We start from the raw sequence: 23,654 nt of genomic DNA, 5'->3' as shown, positions 1-23,654 counted from the left end.
TTTACTATTAATTAGGCTCACTTCCTATTGCAAAGAGAATTTACTGACTACTAAAAGGAGAGTAGAAGCCTCTTAGGTCTCCCCACATCTGAGCACTGGAAAAGAAGAGAGCATTTTCAGGCTAATCAACTACCAGACTTGTAAATCATCCCAGGGCACTGTTTTGTTTTTTAAACTTGTTACAGGCACGCATCTTTCCTATTCTTTGTTCCTCAATTTGAAAGCTCAGCTGCTTCCATAGCATTCATTGTGAAATGCCATGTCAATGTCTACAGCTCAGTAAATGGCTAAATACAAGTGTACAACAGCATTTTCTGGAGGAAATACATCTGAATCGTTTTTAAAGGACAAGAGAAACACTACCACCTACCCCTTAAGAATTTACGTGAGGCATTTTTGCTTTTTGAAATTAGTAACTTGAAATTTCACAATGGCTTTCATCATCTAAATAATTCAATAACAAGGCTTGATAATAACTCCGGGATCCTGACGATACAAAATCAAACTGCATAATCTTTCCTGGGAGTGGGGATAGACATTAGGTTGAAGATACATTTGGACCCTTGAACAATATGGCGGTTGGGAGTACCAATCACCCCTTATGGCTGAAAATGTGTGTGTAACTTTTGACTTCCCCCAAACATGACCACTAACAGCCTATTATTGGCCAGAAGCCTTACCAATAACAAAAATAAGTCAATTAACACATATTTTCTATCTTATATGTATTGTATTCTGTATTCTTATATTAAAGTAAGATAGAAAAAAAGTGTTATTAAGAAAATCATAATGAAGAGAAAATGCAGTACTGTATTTGGAAAAAATCTGTATATTAGTAGACCCAGGCAGTTCAAACCCATGTTGTTCATGAGTTAACTGTACATTTCATGCTAATGCTTTTGGCAGTCTAGATTTATTTTCTTTTCATTGTATTTAAGTCTTCCTACTTCTGATATGGCCCATGATGTCTTCCTGTGATGGGTCATGCTACATATCTTCCCCAGGTAATGTGAGGTTTCCATGGGAGAACATAAACTCTCCTTCGAATGAACCTCACTGTGCCTATAGACCTCTTCCCTTTAATCGCCATTCCTAGCTGACAAAACTTATGTCTCTCTCTAGTTGACATCACAAATGCTACAAATATTAGGATCCTGAGAATTGTTTTTCTGGGACATGGACACATCTCCGGGGACTGCATGAGTAATAGAAAGGAAATAACAGGAAACACCAATTTTCCACCTAATTTGGGATCTTGCTTCAGGCTGGGTAAGTCCAGATGGTCAGTGATGAGCAGGACCAGAGGGCTGGTTAGACATACAATACCAGGGACAGAGGCAGATAACCCTGTCAGTTTTTATTTTCTTAAAGATTTTATTTTTAGGCAATCTCTACACCCAACATGGGGCTCACACTCATAACCCTGTGATCAAGAGTCCCACACTCCACCAACTGAGCCGGCCAGACACCTCACCATCTAAGTTTTATCCAGACCTCTACAGCTTTACCTGTTACCGTTCTTATAGAAGAACAACATGAGCTAACAGGCTAAGTCATTTTACTTGAAACCAAATACCTTCCTACTTAAAAATTTAAAAATAAGATTAAGTGAACTAACATAATTGAAATCACTTTGAAATTACAAAGTTTCATTTAACGGTTCCTCTTAAGACATTCAGATAGCATTTCTATTATAGTATTTCGTCATGTTGCCATTTAGCAAGGATGAACTATGTATGATTAATATAAGATTCTCAACATCTTAGGTTTATCTCTAGTAAGATGTGTTTTTAACAATTTTTTCTTAAATGTTTTTTCCCTTAGCATGTTTTCCATTTACAATTTGAATTTCTTCTAAACTACTATTCCCACATTATCATACTCAAAATCCTAGTATAAATGAAGTAGTTTTTAACAAAAGGTAAGCTAACGTCATGTCAAGATAAAACAATTTTTTAAAATAGAAACTTAGGCTTCAGACATAGCAAACATTGAAAAAAAAATCAGTATTTGCTTTTTCAGATTAGTGTGGTATTTTCAACACTGGCTGTTGCAGTCACAGTTAGGAGCCTAGGGGTTCAGTGATGGTTCTTTCACTGATAAGCTCATTCATTTTAGATTTCAATTTCACCTCTCTGGGCTTCATCTTCCTCATCTGTAAAATGAGGGCTAAAAGAATTTGACTAGGTAAGCTGGAAGGTTCCACTCAACTCTATAAATTAGAAAATAACTGAAGGTAAAAATTAGAAATGATTTTAAGTGAAACATGAGACCTTAATTTCTATAAAGTTAATTCATGAGATGTTTCAGGCTGCCACTGAGATTCCTTATTCTAAAAAATAATAAAGTGTTCAATTCAGAATACTTCTTGCAGATTTCAAAAGAAGTTTAACCTGAATTCTTCAGAGGCAGATTTAAAAAACCAACCACACACCTATTTTGAACAGGAATCATCTCTTCATTAACATTCCCAAAAGACAGGATATACAAGAAGCCAGTTACGTTTATATTTTTCCCGGGAATGCTCATTTTAGACAATCTGTTCAAGTTTGGATCAATAAGCTCTAACCGGCTTTGATGACAGAGAGAAGTCAAATCCAGCTTCTCCCCCCCCCCCCCACCCCAATCCCCCCCATGGTACCAGCAGGTGAAGGAAGACCCCCCTCCCCCCGCACAATCTTTTAGTTAACAGAGAGAAACACAGACACCAAACCTTAAAGCATGTAATTGACTGCTATTAACTTTTCCTAATTTTGAATTCACGTCTGATACTTCTTAATGTATCAGTCCAGTGTTTTTATATAAAAGCTTTCAATCTGAGTTTTAAAAAAATGATTTAAAAAGACAAGTGAATTATAAAAGAACGACTGAAAAAAGAGTAGAAACCATAAAGAGAAACGACTCTCAAAGCTTTAAACAGGCAAAAATATACTTAAAGAGCTTAATTTATATGAATCGATGCTCTTCTAAACCAAGCAAGCCCTTCCTACTGTTTCAGTAGGAAGCAGCCCCGGCAGGGGGTGAGGGAGGGAGCGTCTAGGATGTGGAACACACAGCATGCAGTTACACAGAGACACCGGCAACATTGCTCACCGTATTTTCCTGCCTTTGTCGTAACTGTAAAGCCAAGTCACCCAGCATTTGACTGAGAGTTGCCCGCACAGCCGTGTTTATACTACGCTGGTGACAGCTACATATGTATGTTTCAATGCACACCTGGTAAAGAAATAAGATAGCAACACACACGCTCTGTAGATAACAGTTCATTACCAACATGCTTTGGAATTAACCGGAGAAGCTATTAAATCCTCCTCAAATAGAAAGTCAGCCTGATTTAGGACTAATTATCCACGAGTGCTATAAATATTTACAATCCCGGAAAATCTGTTTTTAAGCCTATAGGAAAACTAACATTTTCCTAAATATTACCACTCTTAGAAGCTTATTATTCTGAGCATCATAGGAAGATGCAAATTAGTGAGTTTTAGATATGCCAGATAATGCTATCTAGGGCAAACTCAGGTGGCTGGAAATTAATCAGGAAAAGCTCCTTCCATGGCAAAACAGGAACGGAATGTATGAGCTGCTGAGTTATGAAAGGTGGGAAACGGGTTAGTGAATCCCTTTCTCCTGCACTGTAAACAAGCTTGATCTTGGATTCACTCTCTAGCTGTGTCCTTCTGCAAACTTGGTAAAGGTGGACCGTCGGCTACGTGATTGGGCAGCATGGCTTGGGGTGAAGGTGTCTCTTAATTACTAAGCTGCATCTGAATTGGGAAAGCTGTGGATGAACTTCACAAACCTGTGAAAAGTCACAGGTTTGTGTCCCCTGGGTGAACCCTGTCATTGCTCACAGCCTCTGAGGGACATTTCCCAGCTCTGTTCATGGGGTTTTTACAGAAATTCTGGTTCCGACACGGTCGCAACATGGGGGTTCCTAAGCCAACGTGACTGCACCCATCAAGGTGGCTCTCACCTTCTTGCTCCAAGGCTGACATTTGAGAGCACAGACTAGCCTCTGGACTGTTCCAAGGACTCCTGTGAGACAGAAATGCCGGCCAGTGTCCTGCTTCTACTCCCTGTCCTGTATCTGCGAAGCAGATTGGGTTGTGCGAGTCTGAATGTCTAGTTGGACCTGAGAAGATTCCCTGGTGGCTGCAGCTTGGAGGAATCCCAATTTGAAAAAACAATATCCCTCATGTGATGATGATGATGTTTAATGTCATGACTTTTCAGGTTTTACTCCCTGTAATTCTTCCGGAAGCTATAGGAATGGGTGTCACAATAAATACATGCTTTTAATTTATCCACTTTTTTCTCTATTTAAGGTATGTCATCCTTTTCAGTCTACTAAGTTTAGACCCACAAAAAGACAAAGGAGGGATTTAACGTACCTAAATTATTTTTCTACGAATAGCTCCAAGATTATCTACAATGAAAATAAAGTGTTCTCACCTAAATGGCAAATTTAATTCGATGGATGATAAGCGAGATGGGAGAGAGACTAAGTGTTAACTTTTGTTGCCTCTACTGCTTAAGCTGGAGCTTTCTGCCGGGTGTCACTGTCATAACCTTCTGGGTAAAATTAATGATGTAAAAGTAAATACTTTCTAACAATTTAATTTATCTCTCATGAAATGCTTGATAGTCCGGTGAGCATTTAAAATTCATAAATTTATAAAAAAAAATAAAACTCATATATTTATTTGGAATTTGGGTCAGATTAATTCATTTTTAGCTAAAACACAAAAGCAGATTCCAAAATATTTATTTTTCAAATTACCACTGAAGGGCATGTCAATGTTACATTCATTTTCTCAAATGATCATGGATCATAATGTACTTGAAGGCACAAGTTATACATACTTAGAAAAAAAATGGGTCTTAATCTCAGGGGGCTTTTACGTTGCATGTGATGAAAAGACACACAAACCTTGCAAAAACATCCAAGCGGGTGGTGTTTCACTTCGACGAACCAAATTCTCTGTGGTGTACGTAGGCACAGCAGTACGAGTCGTGCCTCAGAATTTAAGTTTTCTTTAAATCCTACATTCTCCCCAGAAATCTTTATAGCTGTAGATCTTTAAGATCTCTGAGCTCTGACATACGTTTAAGGGGAATTTTGAAGTTGTGGAAACAGTACAGATAAAAGAGTAGCTATTTTGAGAGCTGACCTCCTGCTCAATAGAAGCACGATTCTTTTTAATACCGAGAGCCTTACCCCCCATGCGACCTCCCCGCAAAAAATTGTATCAGTCACTTTAGACGCGTGAAGGAAAGCACAAGTGAGGAATGGGGTTTATGTAACATAAACAGTACAGGATATGGACAAGAACCTCCTAGAAACCAAATGCGTTTGAGTTTTAGCGTCTCCACCATTTCTAGTGTTTTATAGTTGCTACTATCAGGGGTACAATACTGGGAATGACTCATTGCATGTTTCCTCTGCTTTGAGTCGTATTAATCCAAGAAGCTCGTTCTGCTAAAGTTGGAGGTATAAATACTTTGATAAAAGAGTATCCTTTTAAATATAACAAGACCATGTACCTGATAATATCACTACCTTTAAGTCCACCGAAGGAAACGCTCTATCAGCTACCTTGACATCTTCAGAGAAGCTTCTCTCACTTGCTTCGTGATAATAATAAACTGGTAAACCAGTAAGGTTCTTCAAACTAGGGTTTCCATTATAAACCTGACCACTATATTCAAGGCCAATGATTTTTCACTTTGTGCATGTTTTTCTGCTCTACCTTGAGGTAGTGCTAAAATGAGCACATTGAATCAGAGAAGTTAAGAGAATACCAAGTCCAAAGGCAGGCTGAGTTTCTGGGAAAGGACTCATCAATTTCTTCTTGCAGTATCTCCAATATCATTTCTACCTCCCCCCTGCCCTTTGCTTTCGTAGTGCAGAACTGACATTCAAAAAGGCCCGGTCCTGTATCTCTGCCAGAGGCTCAAAGGGCCAAGTCAAATACCTTGTGAAAAGCCACAGGCCCCTGCTCGCCAGGGAATGCACGAAGACACAGGGCAGTGAGGAGTTCCGTAACGCACATTTTGACCATTTCATGCATTTGTGGACATCCAGCTTTACGGCATGCTAAACACAACTGAGAGCAAGACCACAAAGAGTTAATGAAGCAAAACAGACCCCCACAAGCAGAAGGGAAAAAGAACAAGAGGACGCCAGTCTGCAAGCCATACGTAAGCAATAGAAGTTTTATGCCATCAAGTAAGCGGACTGATAAATAACAGTACTAGGTTAAACCCGGGGTAGTATCACTATTATGAAATATGAAGCAGCACAGTAGAACGGAGTAGACATTCAACACCGGCCAAAGTGATAACAAATTTTAAAGAAGCTGCCACAAGAGACATTTGTTTAGCTTTGCAAAATACATGTGATATGATCTTTGGGTCCTATCCGAATGGGGTTCGTGGCACAGCTTTGTCAAAACAGGGCTTGCTACTGAGTAACAAGTTCCATAAACAGAAGAGCTAGTGTGTTTTCAACTGGAAAATTTTTGTGGAGACGGAAAATAATTTACAGTGATAAGAAACACCGAGATCAAAAGATTAAGCTACAAGAAAGCAGAAGAAATGTCTTTTTGTATAGACTATGAAAGCTTATCGATCACATTCAAAGTCTAAACTCTACATTGAATCATCATGACAACTCAGTGGCCAACCCGTTTCCAGGTCAACAGCTGTAACAGGTGGGTATGTGACAGAAGTCACTTCATCATATGGTTCCTGCTGATGCAAACACACACACACACACATACTCACACATGCACACGCACACTCACAAAGTGAACTAAGATTATTTTATGATTCCTAAGAAATGCGTGTGCCAGTAAGTCCGATCGTCATGTTGGGTATGGAAATTTCCTTTTGGAAAAGCATACGCAGACAACTCTGATTGTGACTTCCCTCTTCCGCCTCCCTATTCTTCTTGGCTTAAGCTGGCATATAAAAACAGCTTAAGACATCCCAGACCTTTAATTCGTGCACCTTGATCTATAGAAGGTCTACTGAACTCTAGCCTCTGGCCTGTGAACGCATCCAAAATGAAGTACAGAGGACATCTGCAGTGTTCTGTGTGGCTTCTAACTCCAAGTTTTTTCAAGCTATGTAAATCCGAGGTTACAGGCAAGTGTGGAAATGTGTTGCAAGAAGACTAGTTTGCTCAAATCCCATCTGGCAACAAATAACCAAAGAACAGACACCTCAAAGGAGTCAAATCAGAGTCAGTAAAGAGACGGGCCCACAAGGAAGAAAAGGGTTTCCAGAAGGAAAAGTGGAGACGTTCCTTAGAACAGGATTTCCTTCCTTCAGTGGCCTCAGCCACCCTGAGACAATGGTCTGGGCTCCCTTGACTGGTTTTCTTGCCAGGAGGTGGGGTTACTTCTCCCAGTTTTAGAGAGAACGTGACAAATAAGATGCTTCCAAGATAAACTGGCCAGATCGCCTGTGTACTTTTCTCCTGGATTATACCTGCAGACTAATCTGGTCCTTAATTGTAGAATATTTTATTTGTTGTAGGTCTTGCAAATAATGCTACCACATTAGGCTTAAAAAGAAAAAAGTATCACTGAACATTTCAGGAGTTATAAGTCAGCCCGTTCTAAAAAAAAAAAAGATATTTTAATGACAACTAGTAGCATTAAATCGGAATCTTTGGTAGCAGGTCTTCAGTCTCAATGTTTTTAAACTCCCCGGGTAAGAAGTGGCAATAAACTAAACTATAAAGATATAAACATAAACATATAAACATCCTCAAATGCTAACATAATGCTCAGAAAAGATAAATGGAGTATCCATACATAAAGATACCCAAGAAATGGCATTTGCCTAACAGTCACTTGAATCTGTGGTCACACACACAAAAAGTAAAATTCATCAATACTTTTGCTTCACATATGAAAACACCATACCGCCATTTTCTAACAAAGCGCCTTCGTAAAGACCCAAGGTGGGTAAGACTCCTAAAAATTTCAGTTGGCCGCCGACATGACAATGGCAAGATTCTACTAACATTTTCTAAGACTGACAGTAGTGATGAAGCAATATAACATGGTGGTTAAACAGCCCATATTTGAAATATAAAAAGTCTGAATTGGAATGTCTCGCTGTAGAAACTTGGGCAAGCAAATGACCCTCACTTTTCTTGGGATTCTTTATCTATCTTGGTTGTGGCAAAGATTAGAGGGGAATGTACAAAGAAACCATTTTATTGACACGCCCTAGGGACTCAACAGCTAGTAGCTAGGGTTGTTAGATGTTCTGATTAACCAGTGTTTTGCAGTTGAGGGATAGATGGATAGATGGAGTGAAAGAGGAAGTTCCCTGGAACTAAGAATCTTAAAGAAAAGAAACAATGGTCTTTGAGACAGACTTTGCTTGAACTTGACAGGATCAAAAACTGGAAGTTTCCCGTGAGTCAGTAATCAAACCAGCAAATACACACTTATAAACAAGGCTTTCTCACTTTGAAAAATCCCACAGAGGAGCCGTTAGCATGCCTGAGAATATTCTCCGAATCTTTCTAATGGAAGAACACTAACCATTTTCAAATTCGCTCCCCAGAGCTCCTGGCTATGGTTCCTCTTCTTCCTTTACCCAAAGACCTTGGCAATTTTTACTCCCACAGCTTTTTCCAATATTAAGGTAACTACCCTTGGAAAACTCGACCTATCTGCTAATTTGGGCCTCATACTAAAAGAAATCTTGGTCTAGCTTTCAACCAATGAAGAGAAGGACCATGTATCCATAGGGAGTTTTATTTCTGACTGTATTAAGAAATTGACCAGAAAATACATGTTGCATTTTTCATAATTACCCATTTTTAGATTTGACGATATTTCTTCTTCCTCCTGTATCATGGAAAACCATGTTCTGAAAAGCTTTCATTATTATAGTTTAATTAAGCAAGTTAAAGTTAGACATACAAAGGAAGGCTGCCCTCTTATTTACATTTTAAGTGCTTAATAATCCTTTGATAGTTTCAACAGTGCCTTGGGGAAATGGCCTCATTTTTCATACTGAAGTACACACCTCCATTTCCTGATCAACAGGTTTCAGGGTAAACACTATTCTTGAGTAAAAGTCAATGTACGTCAGAGTAAGAAAGAAGAGAATGTCCGGATTCTTAACATTTCCACAGGAGTTGTAAATGGTTGGTTTGAAGGTGTTTTCATAAATTGCTTTCCTAGCTGTATCAAAAGTGACAACAGGAGAAAAATTTTTTCATTCAATTAAAGACTTATTTTTATGAAAAATCCAGAGACGACTAAGAAAGCTTCCAGCAGCTAAGTGGTAGTTTTAGGCTAAAATGTCCTGCTTACTTGCTTGTTTTGTTTCTTTTTTTGAAGGAGGGAGGGTGCAAGTGAGCTAGGGGGCAGAAAGAGAGAGAATCCCACAAGATGCACAGAGAGAGAGAGACAGAGAGAGACAGAGCTCACCCAGTGGGGCTCAAACTCACGAACTGTGAGATCATGACCTGAGCCGAAGTCAGATGCTTAACTAACTGAGCCACCCAGGTGTCCCCGTCCTGCTTTCAAAACAGAGATGCAGATTATTAAAGGCTCAATGAACAAGTACAAAGCACTTTGAGAGCCTGCAGAATCACCATTTGAATAAGTCTACTGAATACTATTTTTTGTGGCAATATAACTTTCTTACATAGTTAATTCTTTTTGATGATGAAAAAGCATTTCTTTTTTTTTTTTTTTTTTGAGGCAGTTTTTTTTTTTTTTTTTCAAGCAAAGGTAGGCACATAGTTAGAAAAAACTCATATGGTACAGAAAGGTCAAGCAACCGCTCCCTTCCCTATCTGGTGACCCTTCCCAGTCTGCCGGTTCTGTCGGGGTTTATGCCTCACTTCCTAGCACAGTTCTTTTTTTTCTTTTTTTTTCTTTTGAAAAAGCATTTCTTAAGTGATTTCTATAGTGAAAACTGAAAGGCCGTGAGCTGTTGTTACAGCAAATTTGAGGAAATATAAAGTCTGGTGAGAAAAACGTTTATCCCTCTCTTGTGCAGCTAAATTAAACAATGATTTCAGATGACTGTACTATTATTCTTTCTTAAATTAGCCTTTGTATTATTTGCCTAATAATCTAATATTTGTCACTACTGATCCATATGCTTATATTTATAAATTGTTGCTATGTTCTTCATATAAATAGGTGTGCTCATCCTGTGCCAGATTACATAAGTATGGGTGGGGGTGGGGGCATGCCCCTCCTTTCAAAGGCTGACAGTGGGTCTTAAGGTGAAAACACAAGGGGACAGCTCTGTAGCAGATTAAACTGTTAAAGCCTAAGAAATATATTTGATATTTATCAAGCACTGACAAATGGGAAGGGAAAAGTGGAGGTGATCTGGGGGGAGAGAATGGAAGATAAAGGGACAGGAGAACCAAAGTTGGTACTTATTGAGGGCATGCTGCTGCTGGTGGGATTCCATACATGGGGGCCGGGGCAGGGGGGTTTGAATGGCCACGCAGAGGTAAGGCAGCTCTCCCTGGGTTTTAAACCGTTTAAAATGAGAGTATACTGACATTTACATGGGGCACTGCTTCTCAAACGTGAATATGCACATGGACCCCAAGAGGGCTCTAATTAGAAAACAGATTCTTATTCACGGGTCTGGGGTGGGGCCTGAGGTTTGGCATTTCTAACACGTTCCCAGGTGCTGCTGATGCCTCTGGTCAGCACACCTCGCTCTGAGGTTTTAGAGGACAACAGCTCATGTCATCACGGCTTGACAGAAAAGCTTGGTGGGAGGGGCACCTGAGTGGCTCAGTCGGTTAAGCGTCTGACTTCGTCATGATCGCACGGTTTGCGAGTTCGAGCCTCGCATCGGGCTCTGTGCTGACAGCTCAGAGCCTGGAGCCTGCTTCTGATTCTGTGTCTCCCTCTCTCTCTGCCCCTCCCCGACTCATGCTCTGTCTCTGTCTCGGAAATAAATTTAAGGAAAAAAAAGAAAAAAAAAAAAAGAAAAGCTCGGTAGGAGACAAGAGGGGCCATCATGGCCGTTGCTCTCTACTTGACTTCTACAGCACAATCACTGGGGAGCTGTTACAGAATGTGTATGCTCAGGTCTGCCCAAGACCAAAATACTCAATTTCTGGGACAGCCCTAGCCATCATTTTTTTTTTTTTTAAGGTTTCATCATTTTATTTATTTTTGAGAGACAGAGCCTCAGCAGGGCAGGGGCAGAGAGAGAGACACTGAATCCGAAGCAGGCTCCAGGCTCCGAGCTGTCCTCACAGAGCCCAACACGGGGCTCAAACCCACAAACTGTGAGATCATGACCTGAGTCGGACACTTAACCTTCTGAGCCACCTAGGCGCCCCTAGGCATCTTATTTTTGCTAACACTTCCCAGGTGATTCTAACGGGCAGCCTTTTGATGAGAATCACCAACATAAAAGCAAGTCCTCCAAAGCTTTGTGACTGTAAGTGTCCCATACGTGACAGTTAGTTTGGGGAGTGTAAAGAGGAAAAGCCAAAATTTACTTAAGCAACTACTGAAAATGGCTGACCTTCTAATGGCAACCTTTTGTAAGCCTGTCCCTCGTTCTGATCTTTGATCACTGTTAGCAGTCAAATGGTGATACTACTCTTTTCATCAAAAGACACATTTTGAAGACAAAAGGCAAGATTAGTTTAACTCCAACACTGTGTCTGCACGGTATTCATGCCTGAGCCTAGTTTGGGATGAAGCGGGGGTAGCCTCGTTGAGGGTCCCTCCCTTCACAGAGGACAGCAGCAGGGCCTCCGTGAGGTGGCCCTTCCACAGCCAAGATGGCGGTCGTGCGTGCTACACAGTGCGAGGGGACGAAGCGCAGTCATTCTGACTGGTCTCGCATCCCGGTTCCACCCCTTCCTAGCGGTCTGACTTTTGGGAAGTTGGCGAACCTCTATGTGCCCGTGTCCTTATCTGTCAAAAATGGACAACAATATTCCCTGCTTCACGGTACTGTCGTGTGGATTATAGGATTTGCTATAGAGAAAGCTCTTAAAACAGAGTCTGGCACAGAGTAAGCACGGAATAAATATTTGGGACAGCTAGATGACGTGGCCTTTGAGTTTACAAACTTGTCTCTTGCCCTAGCAGGTGCCATGATAGGTTTTCATGCGTCCGCAGACTGACCGGTTGTGAGAAAGAATGGCCACAGATGAGCCCAGAATTAGAACTTAGGCTGGTGGAACTACGTTGAGTTGGAGCCAGGCCTCGTGGATACACGTCCGCTATTCTCCGCATGGGCTGCACTCTCCAGAGTGTGTCTATTGTTCGCTTTTCGATTGGCGCAGCCGGGCAGAGTGCAGCTCGGGCCCTAGATCGGCGATGCTCATTCATGCTCGGGGGTCACCCTGCCTCTCTCAGTGGACTGGCTTGTCCTTCCCAAGGACTGGCCACACAGAAGAGTGGATTCCCACTCTCTGGAAGCTGATGTCTATGTCAGGTCTATACTAGCAATTCTGCAGGCTGCCATTTATCAAAAGCGCTTCGAAATGGCGACTCTCGTGGCTGTTACAAAGCAGCCTCCATACCCCTGCTATGCCAGAGGACGTTCCAACATGTCCAGTCCCCAGCGCAGAGTGGCAGATCTAGTGAGGCACTGGCAGGGTCAACCATGTCCTGCTGGGAACGGGGCGGTGGAAGAATCCGCTTGTGGGTCTGCGGGAGAGGCGGGACCTAAAATGTCATCTGGGGGCCTGAACACCGTGAGGGAAGGCACCCGCCGTCAAATTCAGAATGGAAAGTTTATTTTTAAGATCTCCACCAAGCCCTTCCTTCAAAGGAATGTAGGCTCAAGCCTTGATCGTGAGCTATAAAGTCCGAGCCAGCGTGGGAAGCGACACACTTTTCTGTGACGGGCTGAAGCCTACTTTGCTACCCTCACGCTGCTGTTGTGCCAGGTGGGGGACTCTCCCCCAGCAACGGGATCGCAGAGGACATGGAAGAGGAAGCAAACTAGTTACTGTTGTCACAGGAGGCTGGCCCGATCGATGCTCCATCCTTTCAGGGTCCTGGCCGGGCCAGCATGATTCAGTGGCACTTGGCCATCATCATCAACCTGCAGCTCCCTAAGGGCCACGGCATGTCCTGTGTGGCTGGACCTGCGCGAACAGCTTCTTACGTGGATTCTATCTTCCTTGCCTAAAGGGCACACCCACACCACGAGGCAGGTACTGCCATGTGCACTGCTTTCACAGGGAACAAACACCGGGTCCAGGGAGGTAGCCAAGGCAACGCGGCAGGTGGGTGGGAGGTGGGAGAGCCGGGATTGACATCCAAACACTGCTACTCCAGAGCTCGGCTTCTTGCCACTGAGCTGGAATGCCTTTATCTTTATATTGCTTTTGGGCTGAGATTTTTTTTTTTTTAAAGCATAGAGTTTTGTTTTTCCCGTATAGGTTTTGGTAGAGATCACTGTGTTTTGACCTGTTATTCCATTTGGAAAGGCCTGCTGAATCTTTACACTGGTTTCTACATGCCCTCAGCATAAACACCCTTAACCTGGCTGGTTCATGGCCGTGTGTGTCCACTGTTCCGGAATGACATCTTGAATCTTTCAGATTCCCATTCACAAACTGGTTCCCGCGAGGAATGATAAAGGCAGCCTACTCTCCTTCTTGCGAGCAGCTTGGGGACCCGATAGCCTCTTGAGGCTCTCCCCTCTTAAGGGTCCCGCAACAACCTGTGCCCCCTCCCCAAGCTCCATCAGCAGGACAAGCTGCTTCTCCCTTCTTGCCCTTCACATGGCAAAGGGCTAACTAACACAGGGCTCTTACATGCCGGTACTATTTCTTGCTCTAATCAGAAACTGTCATTTTATTTTTTTAAGTATATTTATTTATTTTGAGAGAGAGAAAGACACACACACACACACACACACACACACACACACACAAGTGCCTGAGTTGGGGAAAGGCAGAGAGACAGAGACAGAGGGAGAGAGACGGAGAGAGAGGGAAAGAGAGAGACAGACTCCCAAGCACTGTCTGCCCAGAGCCCAGTGTGGGGCTTGAACTCATGAACTGTGAGAGGGAAGGAGGGAGAAAAAGAGAGAGAGAGAGAGAGAGAGAGAGAGAGAGAGAGAGAGAGAGAGAGATTGATTCTGCACTGTCTGCATAGAGCCTGACGTGGGGCTCAAACTTGAACTGAGATCATGACCTGAGCCGAAATCAAGACTCAGACGCTTAACCAACTGGGCCACCCAGGCACCCCAGCATTTGTCATTTTAAAAGGGAACCTACATGGGGTACTTAAAATAGATTCATACAAACAAAGGGTAGGTTGGTAATTGCCAGGGGCTGTGGGGAGGGGAGAATGGGTAGTTCATTGGGTATAAAGTTTCAGTTACACAAGACGATGAGTAAGTTCTAGACATCTGCTGAGCAACATACAGCCTGTAGTTAACATTACCACATCAGACACTTAGAAATTTGTTAAGGTAGATTTCATCTTAACTGTTCTCACCACATGCGCAACGAAAAAATGAACTTGAAAATAATAAGAACACTCACAGGTGTCCCTTAAAAATCAACTGAAAAAAACGACTGATATTCTATTTCTTTACTTACATAGAGTAAAACATATAAATATGTTAAAGAGAAGTGTTCTATCTATATAAATATACACATTTGGGAATTTATATTGTAGTGCAAGGTCAGCTAATTGCTTCTTTTTCTTTTGATAGATACATAAAAATGTTCAGTGTGCTCAAAAATAATTTTCTCCTTTCACTCTTTGATACCACACAGTACCATAAAAAGCACATGTATAGGCCAATATAAATAATACTCGTGATAATGGTAACTATGTGAGTTGATGGATATTTTATGCAGTTGCATTGTGGTAGGTTCTTTCACAATGTGTATGTCTATCAAAACAGTGAGTTGTAGACTTAACATATGTAGAATTTTTGTTTGTCTATTACCTCAATAATGAGAAAAAGAAAAAAGAAGCCATGTCCAAAGTGCTCAATATCAACTTGGTATCCTCAAGAAATGGTAATCATTACTGTAAAAAAAAAAAACACCCACTGATCGTTAAGCTTTTTCTTCATAATTTCAGAATTCAGAATATCATTGCCTCTTTGAGGTCTGCATGTGTACTCTTGTCAAAACACATGAATCCTGAAGATACTCGTTTCAAGAAATGGTAGGAAAAGTAGTCTAAGTGTATTAAAGTATAGCTTTGGGATGCTGACGTTTCCAAAAGCCAAAGGCATGTGCCAGGCATTCAAGAAGCCAAGATTTGTGTTGGACATACTCTTGGAAGTGCTGGAAGGTACAAAGGACTCAGTCTGCAACACAGATGGAAAAGAGAAGGCTTTCCAATGATAGTCACAGAATGTGTTCATCGGGGCTTGGGGGATGGGGATGGAATTTCATCGGTAAACATGTCTCTCACTTTTGTACCTGGTTTCTTAAAAACCATTTTTTAAAATCAATTGCTTCTCAATTACCCTTACGAAAAACAGACTGGGAAGGCAGTGCTAGGTGTGATACCCGGGTGTGGCAGTGGTGGGAGAACCAGTACTGTTATTTCCATTTTAAAGCCTCCAGTTAAGCAAACCAAAGCATGCAGAGCATGACGATCGAGCATGATGGCACCCACAGCCCGCTTCCTATAGATTGATTCCTTAGTGGGAATTCCCCCATGGTAATGATCAGAAAAGGGCTCCCCCCACTGCCGGGCTGCAGCTCCAGCCCGGTGCTTAAGCAGGCTGGGAGGTAAGGCAGCTGTGCGCATGCACCAACCGAGCAGAGCAGCCGGTGGGGGCTGGGAGAAGTGGGGCACTCACCTCTGCGATCTTCAGCACTGCGCTCCCATTCAGGTCAAAGGTCGGGGTGTAGGTTATGCAGAGTAAAACCTTGAGCGACCGGGAGGTGGAGGAGGAAGGGAGAGAGAAGGGGTTAATTTCAGAAATAAACAGAAATACGGTTTCACATATCATTTGTGCAGCCCCGCTGTTTTACGATTCCTTTGTTCTTTGCTTTATCTAATGTTTCTTCCCGGGCCGCCTCACTGCTCCCTAATTAGTGGCCACACGTCGCCGGATAAGAGAGAGACTAAATACCGTAAAAAGCAAACGCAGAGACCCTGTCCTCCCAGGGAAGGGCCACTGCAAGACTGGCCAGCAACCACATTCCTCAGCAACTCTAGGAAGTCCGTCCAATAAGAGCAGGCTCAGTGCTAGGCACAGTGTGCAAATTATCTAGGTTGATAATTTTGAAAAAGATATTTATTTATTTTGAGTGAGTGAGAGAGAGAGAGAGAACAAGCAGGGGAGGGGCAGAGAGAGAGAGAGAGTCGCAAGCAGACTCCATGCTCAGCCCGATGAGAGGGGCTAGATCTCATGACCAAGAGATCATGACCCGAGCTGAAATCAAGAGTCGGATGCTCAACTGACTAAGCCACCCAGGCACCAACTGCCTTTTTTTTTTTTTAAGTTTATTTGTTTTGAGAGAGAGAGAGAGAGAGAAAGAGAATGTATGTGTGTGTGTGCACGTGCCCATGAGCGGGGATGCGGAAAAGAGAGAGGGAGACAGAGAATCCTAGGCAGGCAAGCAGGCTCCGCACTGTTAGCACGGAGCCCGATGTGGGGCTTGAACTCATGAACCATGAGACCATGACCTGAGACGAAATCAAGAGTCGGACGCTTAACCACTGAGCCACCCAAGCGCCCCTAGGTTGATACTTTTAATAAGTGTGATGACTACTGTCCTTGTTGCCCTGATAAGGAAACTGATGCTCAGAAAGATTAAATAAGCCTCCCAAGACCATACAAGTAACAAACTGTACAGTTGAGATTTGAACCCAAGTAGTCTGACTCCATGCCCTGAACCACCATGTAATCTGTCTGGTCCTCCTCCTAGACCCAGGCCTCATTGTAACTTTTCTGTTCCTGTCCCCTTCCCAAATCCACAAGGGATTAGAAATTCTTTACCAGGCACTTTCCTCTTCCCTGTAACTTCCCCCCAGATGTTGCCCAGAGTTTACCTATTTATTAGTCTCAGGTTCCCCTTATTCTACAAGATATATAGACAGTGAATCGCTGACGTTTGCAAGATCTTCAAGGACCATTAAAAATTTCACTTTCTGCTTGAAGAGCTGTCAGATAACAGATTGATAAAAGCCTGTGCCATTTGAAAAATCATTTCTAACTTTATAGATAAGAGTAGATAAGAGGCCAGACTCTCCCTGTCCTTTGGCTTCTGACGCTGTGACTTTTCTCGCTGATAGCCTGAGGGACAACAGTGCTGGCTGGTATCCGCTCCTTAATCTTGAACCCAACACCCGTGTTCCGTGCCCTGCCTGCAGCTTGGCCCTGTCAGTGGGGATTGCCTGAGGATGTTTCTCATCGGGTTCTGCACACTTCATGAAAGAAGGCTGAAGCCTAGCAAATTTACCTAGTGCAGGATATGCCCCTAATCAGCACCCCAAAAAGTGCAATTGCCAGATGGGATAAGGAATCCCTCCTAACCCCTCAGTCTTCGTTACTGGCCCATCCACCCTAGGAACAGCTGCTCCTTCAAAGAAAGCAAATATGTATGCGATTAAAGAAGGAAGAGGGGATTTTTGCCCATTTTCGTTACCAGATTAGATAGGTTCATTGTGGATCGGTTCCTTAGTCTTTTGATCCTTAAGGTGCCTGCCACTCAAGAGTCAACTCCAGATAAAAATCGTCCCATGCCAGGCAGGCTGACAGAGAGAGACTGTGGGAGCAGCTGCCCTCAGACCTACTGGGAAAAGGCCTCCTTCTGTCCAATGACTATCTTTGGGGGTTGGGGAATGGTAGACAAGTAGTGAAAGCTGAGGACAGCAGTGTCACCACGACGTAAATTGGCCCGGGGTGGGGGAGGGGCTGGGGGGGAGAGGCCACGTCTTCTAATGCCTCTGTACTTGGTGGTACCCTTGCCCGAAACCCTCCCACGCTGGCTCCTCATATGGCTTATTTGACTGGTTTCTTTCAGGTTTCCACTTAAATGTAAATCCCTCAGAGAGACATGTAGTCTCCTCGGACCACCCTCTCTAAAATGCTGGTCACATCTTGTTTCAGGACTTTAGAGCATATACCAGTCTCATGAACAACTGGCTTGTTTACTTATTTATAATCTTTCCATTAGATTATAACATTCGTTGGGCCTCTGAAAGGCCCTCAAGGCTTTCTCATAGGGTGCTTTCTTACTTTGAGTTTTTGCTATCTCACAGTTTCCTTTCTTTGGTTCCTTCCGTTCCCCCACCTCCCCCCCACCCCCCTGCCGTGATTCATGGCAGGTGGGTGGGAGGTTATGAGACACTGGCTGGTGGCGGTGGTGGTCTGTGGAGATGGGAGAGGACTTGTCCATCTGGGCTCTTGGATTTGTAAGTATTTACAATAAAGACCGGTGACTGGCAATACTTTACAATATGGAAATAATAATGGCAAATGCTTGTCTAAACTGGCTAATTATTAATGTTACTTGTGAGACCGGTGATCGACTTTCTGCCTTGCGGTACTCTGTGCTTTCATACAAGGTACACAAGAGTAGATGTGCAATAGTCTGAGGGAAGTTCAGGATCCCCGTACCCAGCAAATGCTGACAGAGTTCAAAAGGTCTTTGAAAAAAGGCTCTGGCCATTAATATCCAAAGACCCGCTGAGCTGACTGCAAAAACTAAAAGCAACCGAAAATAACAAAACGGACGTGAAGCGCGTTAACGAAGCCAGCTCCTCAAGCTCACGCACGGTTTGTTGTGTTGGGAGCACAGCAGGTTTTAATTACGGGGAGGGCAGCGCTCGTGGCCCCTGTGACTCGCACAATATGGACAGAGGGCACGGTGTCCAGCGAGGATGATGCGGTAGACAGAAATGACGTACCCAAACCATCAGTGGAGAAATGGTTGGTGTGCCCAATGCCTAGCCACGTGAATTCCCTGGATCAAAACACAGATTGGGTGTAGGAAATTTAGGGGGCGGCAAAGAAATGTAAAGCACGATGAGAGGGCAGAAAGCTCAGATTCACATTCTGAGCACACTGGCCCTCCGGGAAAACAAGAGCAACTAAACACTGAGGGCAATTCCATTAAAAATACATCCCTCACGGGGTCATTAAAGTATATTGACCACATCATCACTGAACAGCAGGAACTTGAGTGATTGGCAGCATGTTGCAATCCAGCTTGCTTGCACAGCCTCCATAAATGAGCTACGAGGATAGGAAAACAGGCACAAAGTGTTCCATGAAATGGGAAAAATCATTGCAAAGGCTAATAAAAATTCCAATCATTAAAAAACAATAATCGAATAGCTACTATGTGCAAAAAAGCAACCCCTCGATTTAAAATGTGTATACAGGGGCGCCTGGGTGGCTCGGTCGGTTAAGTGTCCGACTTCGGCTCAGGTCATGATCTCACGGTCTGTGAGTTCGAGCCCCGCGTCAGGCTCTGTGCTGACAGCTCAGAGCCTGGAGCCTGTTTCGGATTCTCTGTCTCCCTCTCTCTCTGCCCCTCCCCTGTTCATGCTCTGTCTTTCTCTGTCTCAAAAATAAATAAACGTTAAAAAAAAAAAATTTAAAATGTGTATATAAACTCTGGATAAAAAAAAAGATTGGGCCAGAAAGGAGAAAGTGAAGCTGATTTATCGTAAGAACTGGGCCTAAGTGACAAGAAGCGGGGAAACGTGATCACCTTGGGAACAGAGGGGACAGATGTGGACAAATAATGATGATGAGCATAAGGTCAGAGGTATGTTCTTCTGATCATGAATACCCTGGATTAACCCTCTCCCAAGGGCTTCTCATGGCCACGATTGGGGTCTCTCCATCAGCAGACCTGGCCCTGGACCATATCATGACACGGCAGGTGCTGTGATAATCAGAGCTAAAACACAGTGTTTTAGTAACACGACTGTGGCATTTGATTCAGTGCCTAACTGCTGGGTGACTACATTCTCTATCCCCTTATCTGTAAAATCCACCCCCCCCCCCACCTCGCAAGGATATTTAAGGAAGAATACATTAAATGATGGCGTAAAACAATAGTGTACATGATGCATATATGTCCAGGGCTGTCTTCTCACAGAGGTGAAACAAGTCTCCATTTGATGTAACTCATCGTGGCCATTCTAACAAACGATTGGGTGCATTTTAAGTTAAAAAAACCAATCATGTTCAAAAACATAAATCTTTTGGAGTCGGCATTCTACTAATTGTTTAGAGTAGTTTTTTGTTTTTTGGTTTTTTTTAGTTTATTTACTTATTTTGAGAGAGTGCGCACCCGTGCGTGTGCAAGCAGGAGAGGAGCAGAGAAGAAAAAGAGAGAGAGAGAGAGAGAGAGAGAGAGAGAGAGAGAGAGAGAGAGAGAGTCCCAAGCAGGCTCCAAGCTGTCAGTGCGGGGCCTTAGGCAGGGCTCAAACTCACAAACCTTGAGATCATGACCTGAGCCAAAATCAAGAGTCGGGCACTTAACTGACTGAGCCACCCAGGCGCCCCTGCATTCTGCTATTTATCACTGCCCCAGATTCCTACTACCCAAAGTCCTTGTCATTCTCATGTGGCTTCCCTTTCTCCCTCCTTTATGGGCTCCCTTCAAGTCAGTTCAAGTCATTATTCACTAAGAGTCTAACTGCTGTGGAGTCACAAATATAAAAAGCAAGCACAGTCTTCGACATCAAGGAAGCTCATCTACCGGAGAAACTCACGCCTGCATACTATCCTTCAGGGCTGGCTGCGGTAAACGCTGCTTCCGTTTTGGAGGCGAGCAGACATCGTAACTCGGAGAAGAGAGACTTTGAGGAGGAGAGTACACACGGGCAGAGCACCGATGCAGGACAGAACAGGGAGGGAAAGATGTATCGAGCCAAGGAAATGCCACGAGTAAAGGCACGGACATGCGACGGTAGAGGCCAGAGATGGTGCTGGAGCCGTAGGCTGGGACCTTGTTGCGTGTCAATTTACGTGCCCAAGGTTCAGCGTTTTGCGCGTATTGTTTCAGGGCTGGCCAGTCCAACGAATCACAAATAAAAGCAGAGGTGCTGAGCCAAGCTATAAACCGGAGTGATAAAAGGAGATGCTTAACGAGGTGGAGATAAGGTTGAAGACAGAGCCTAGTCATTCCAGTAACAATGGAGCGACTGGGGTGCATTTGGCAAAGGGAGGCGAGAAATTCCCGCAGTAAAAGGCAACAGTCACCCACATGTGAAACCTGAGGATCGTCCTACCCCTGCTCTCCCCACCTACCACCTAGTCAATCTGACCGGTATCTCTCCTGCCTCCCCTGTTCTTGTATTTTTTTTTTTTTTTTACAAAGCTTTATATTTAGGTATTAATATAGTAGCCTATTACAGAGAACATATTAAAATACCAGAAAAATGATAATACTTTGTTCAAAATGCACAATACCAGATACCACTATTACAGACGTGATGATCCCAGGATGGGCAGGAAATGCAAACAGCATTTATACGGAGCAGCTGAGACATACTACTTAAATCTGTGTGCCCTCTCGATGCCTCATGAGATCGATAAGCTCCTTAGTAGTAAGATCGGATTTTTTGATGCCCACCACGTTTATGGTACCTCGCTGGGCCCTGGGAGCTGGTCCGCCCTGACCCATGCTCAGTCCCTCAGATACACTGTCCTCATGAGTGATCAGCCTCACAGAGTTTCCGTGAGCCTGGGCACCTACGTGCCTAGTCATTATTGTAAAACGTGCAGGTAACACGCTAAGACAGCCCAGTTGTACAGAAGAAAACTATCCTGGGAATTCGAGTGTTGGAATCAGGTGGTGCGACTGGCTAGAGGCAGATTTTGCAACCACACAAAGTAGTCACACGGGAGTTTCCCATGACTTGGTTAGAGCAATCAGAATTCAGTAAGCCTCCTTTCGGGGTGGCCAGCCACCTGGCAGGACCTCACTCTGGGCGGGGAGAAAATCATCTCCACCAACCAGAGGGCATCTCCCGAGAGACCTGTGGAAGGAGTTGCCCTTTCTGAGATCTGCCATGCTTTGCTGAGAACCCGCCTTTTGTACTCAACGTCGTAAATGGTAAGTGGCCTAAAATTTAGGACTCAAAGATCTCACTTCTGCCAAGGTTTCACACGAGTCCTCCACAGGACCGTTTCTGCGAAGACAGAAGTGAAGAAGTGATTCTTGAACTTAGTGGGTAGCAACTACGTGTCTGCTTTGCATCGAACCGCGTGCTGTGTTACTTGGGCTCCCGTTCGTGTATTCAACAAATATTTATCGGTGTGTTACTAGGGATCTGATGTAGTGCAGGTGTTGGGCATACGGTTCTGAACCAAAAAGATACCATGACCCCTGATCTCGCAGGGCTAACAACACCTGGTGTTGAAGACCGTCATAAAGTAAGGAATTGCAGTAAGTTGTGATGGGCACAGGGACTGGGAAAATACACTGAGTTCTGGGAAAGCCTCTCTGGGTCTAACACATAGCACACGAGTTGTAATGCTGTTTTCATCTTTTTGTGGATCTTTAAATTTAACATTTTGGAACACAATTAATAAATTAAACCAAGGGAAGGAGACACGGGTTCCATCAAGAAGTGAGCTGATTTGGGGGAGTCCAGGCACATCGAGGGCATGGGGGCATATTGAACGAACAAGGAATTCTTCTTTTCCTCTTTCTAAAACTATTAAAATTGTCTTATTTACATTGAGGGGCATCTTGAGGTGACTGTAGTTTCATTTTTCCAAGTATCAGATGTTATTTATAAATCAAAGCCAACAAAATCTACTAGAGCTCAAAAAAGTAACTAAAAACTTGAGCACAGCCCACAGAAGGCCTTGCCTTTCCCGGTGCATGGAGAGGAGCAGGACTCTCTTCAAATTCTTAATGCCAAGTGCATTTCCAACCCCAGCTCTGGTTCTGGCTGAAAATCTAGCTTTGTTACTTAATGCACATTTCCTTCTGGCCTTTCATGTATCTTGGCATGAAATTTCGGAAAATTAAAAATAATTGCATAATTTCTTCTTTTCAGAAACATCCCAGTTCTTTTTTTACTCTGTCAAGTATGGCAAGAACAAGGACAGAAAATTCCGTGTTGGGCACAGAGATTCTGAGCCACCAAACGCCTTTCCCTCGGGTGCAGGGCCTGTCCCACTTCTGCACGTTCAGACTTATGCAGTGGGAACGGCTGAAGGTACCTTGACCATGAGATAGAAACAGATTCTTTCCCTCAGGGTCTGCACACAAACAACAAAGCAGACTCAGCCTCCTGAAGACAGCAGAACGGCGGAATGTGTATCTTCAGAGTGGGGCTGGGGGCGGTCACAAGGTGCATACGGAATGTCAGGGGACATTTTCTTATCATCTAAATTTAAAATGGGGCTACCCACAAGAAGCATTTTTTTTTTCTTCTTATTTTGATTAAAGTTTCTCAACCTCAATATTGTGGACATTCGGGTCAAATAATTCTTGCTGTGGGGGACTGTCCTGTGTATTGCAAAATGTTTAGCAACATTCCTGGCCTTCACCCTCCAGAGGACAGTGGCATTCCCCGTTGTGACAACAAGAAATGTCTTCAGACATTGCCAAAGGTCCTCTGGGGGACAAAATGGCCCCCAGTTGAGAACCACTGTTTGGGATCACTTACACCCCATGTGCCTTGTGAACAGAGCTAAGAACCCCTACA

The 23,654-nt window shown here is 43.4% G+C and overlaps 1 protein-coding gene across 3 annotated transcripts in view; it reads right to left on the bottom strand.

Annotated features, from left to right (window-relative positions):
* ARFGEF3 (ARFGEF family member 3) overlaps positions 1–23,654 on the bottom strand; it is a 179,714-nt gene that overhangs the window by 97,727 nt on the left and 58,333 nt on the right. For 2 of the 3 annotated variants that reach the window (XR_006217888.1, XM_042987212.1), the window contains exon 5: positions 15,823–15,891. Coding sequence is in view for 2 of the 3 variants with exons in the window: in XM_042987212.1 (XP_042843146.1) it covers positions 15,823–15,891 (69 nt within the window). In the remaining variant the exon portion in view is untranslated. Of the gene's footprint in view, positions 1–3,093; positions 3,217–15,822; positions 15,892–23,654 lie in introns of all 3 variants that reach the window. The other variant, XM_042987213.1, reaches the window with a different exon arrangement.

The sequence above is a fragment of the Panthera tigris genome, chromosome B2 (assembly GCF_018350195.1).
Source record: "Panthera tigris isolate Pti1 chromosome B2, P.tigris_Pti1_mat1.1, whole genome shotgun sequence".
Taxonomy (NCBI): Eukaryota; Metazoa; Chordata; class Mammalia; order Carnivora; family Felidae; genus Panthera; species Panthera tigris.
Note: the sequence above shows the minus strand (reverse complement) of the source record. Positions and strands in the feature narration are given on the sequence as shown.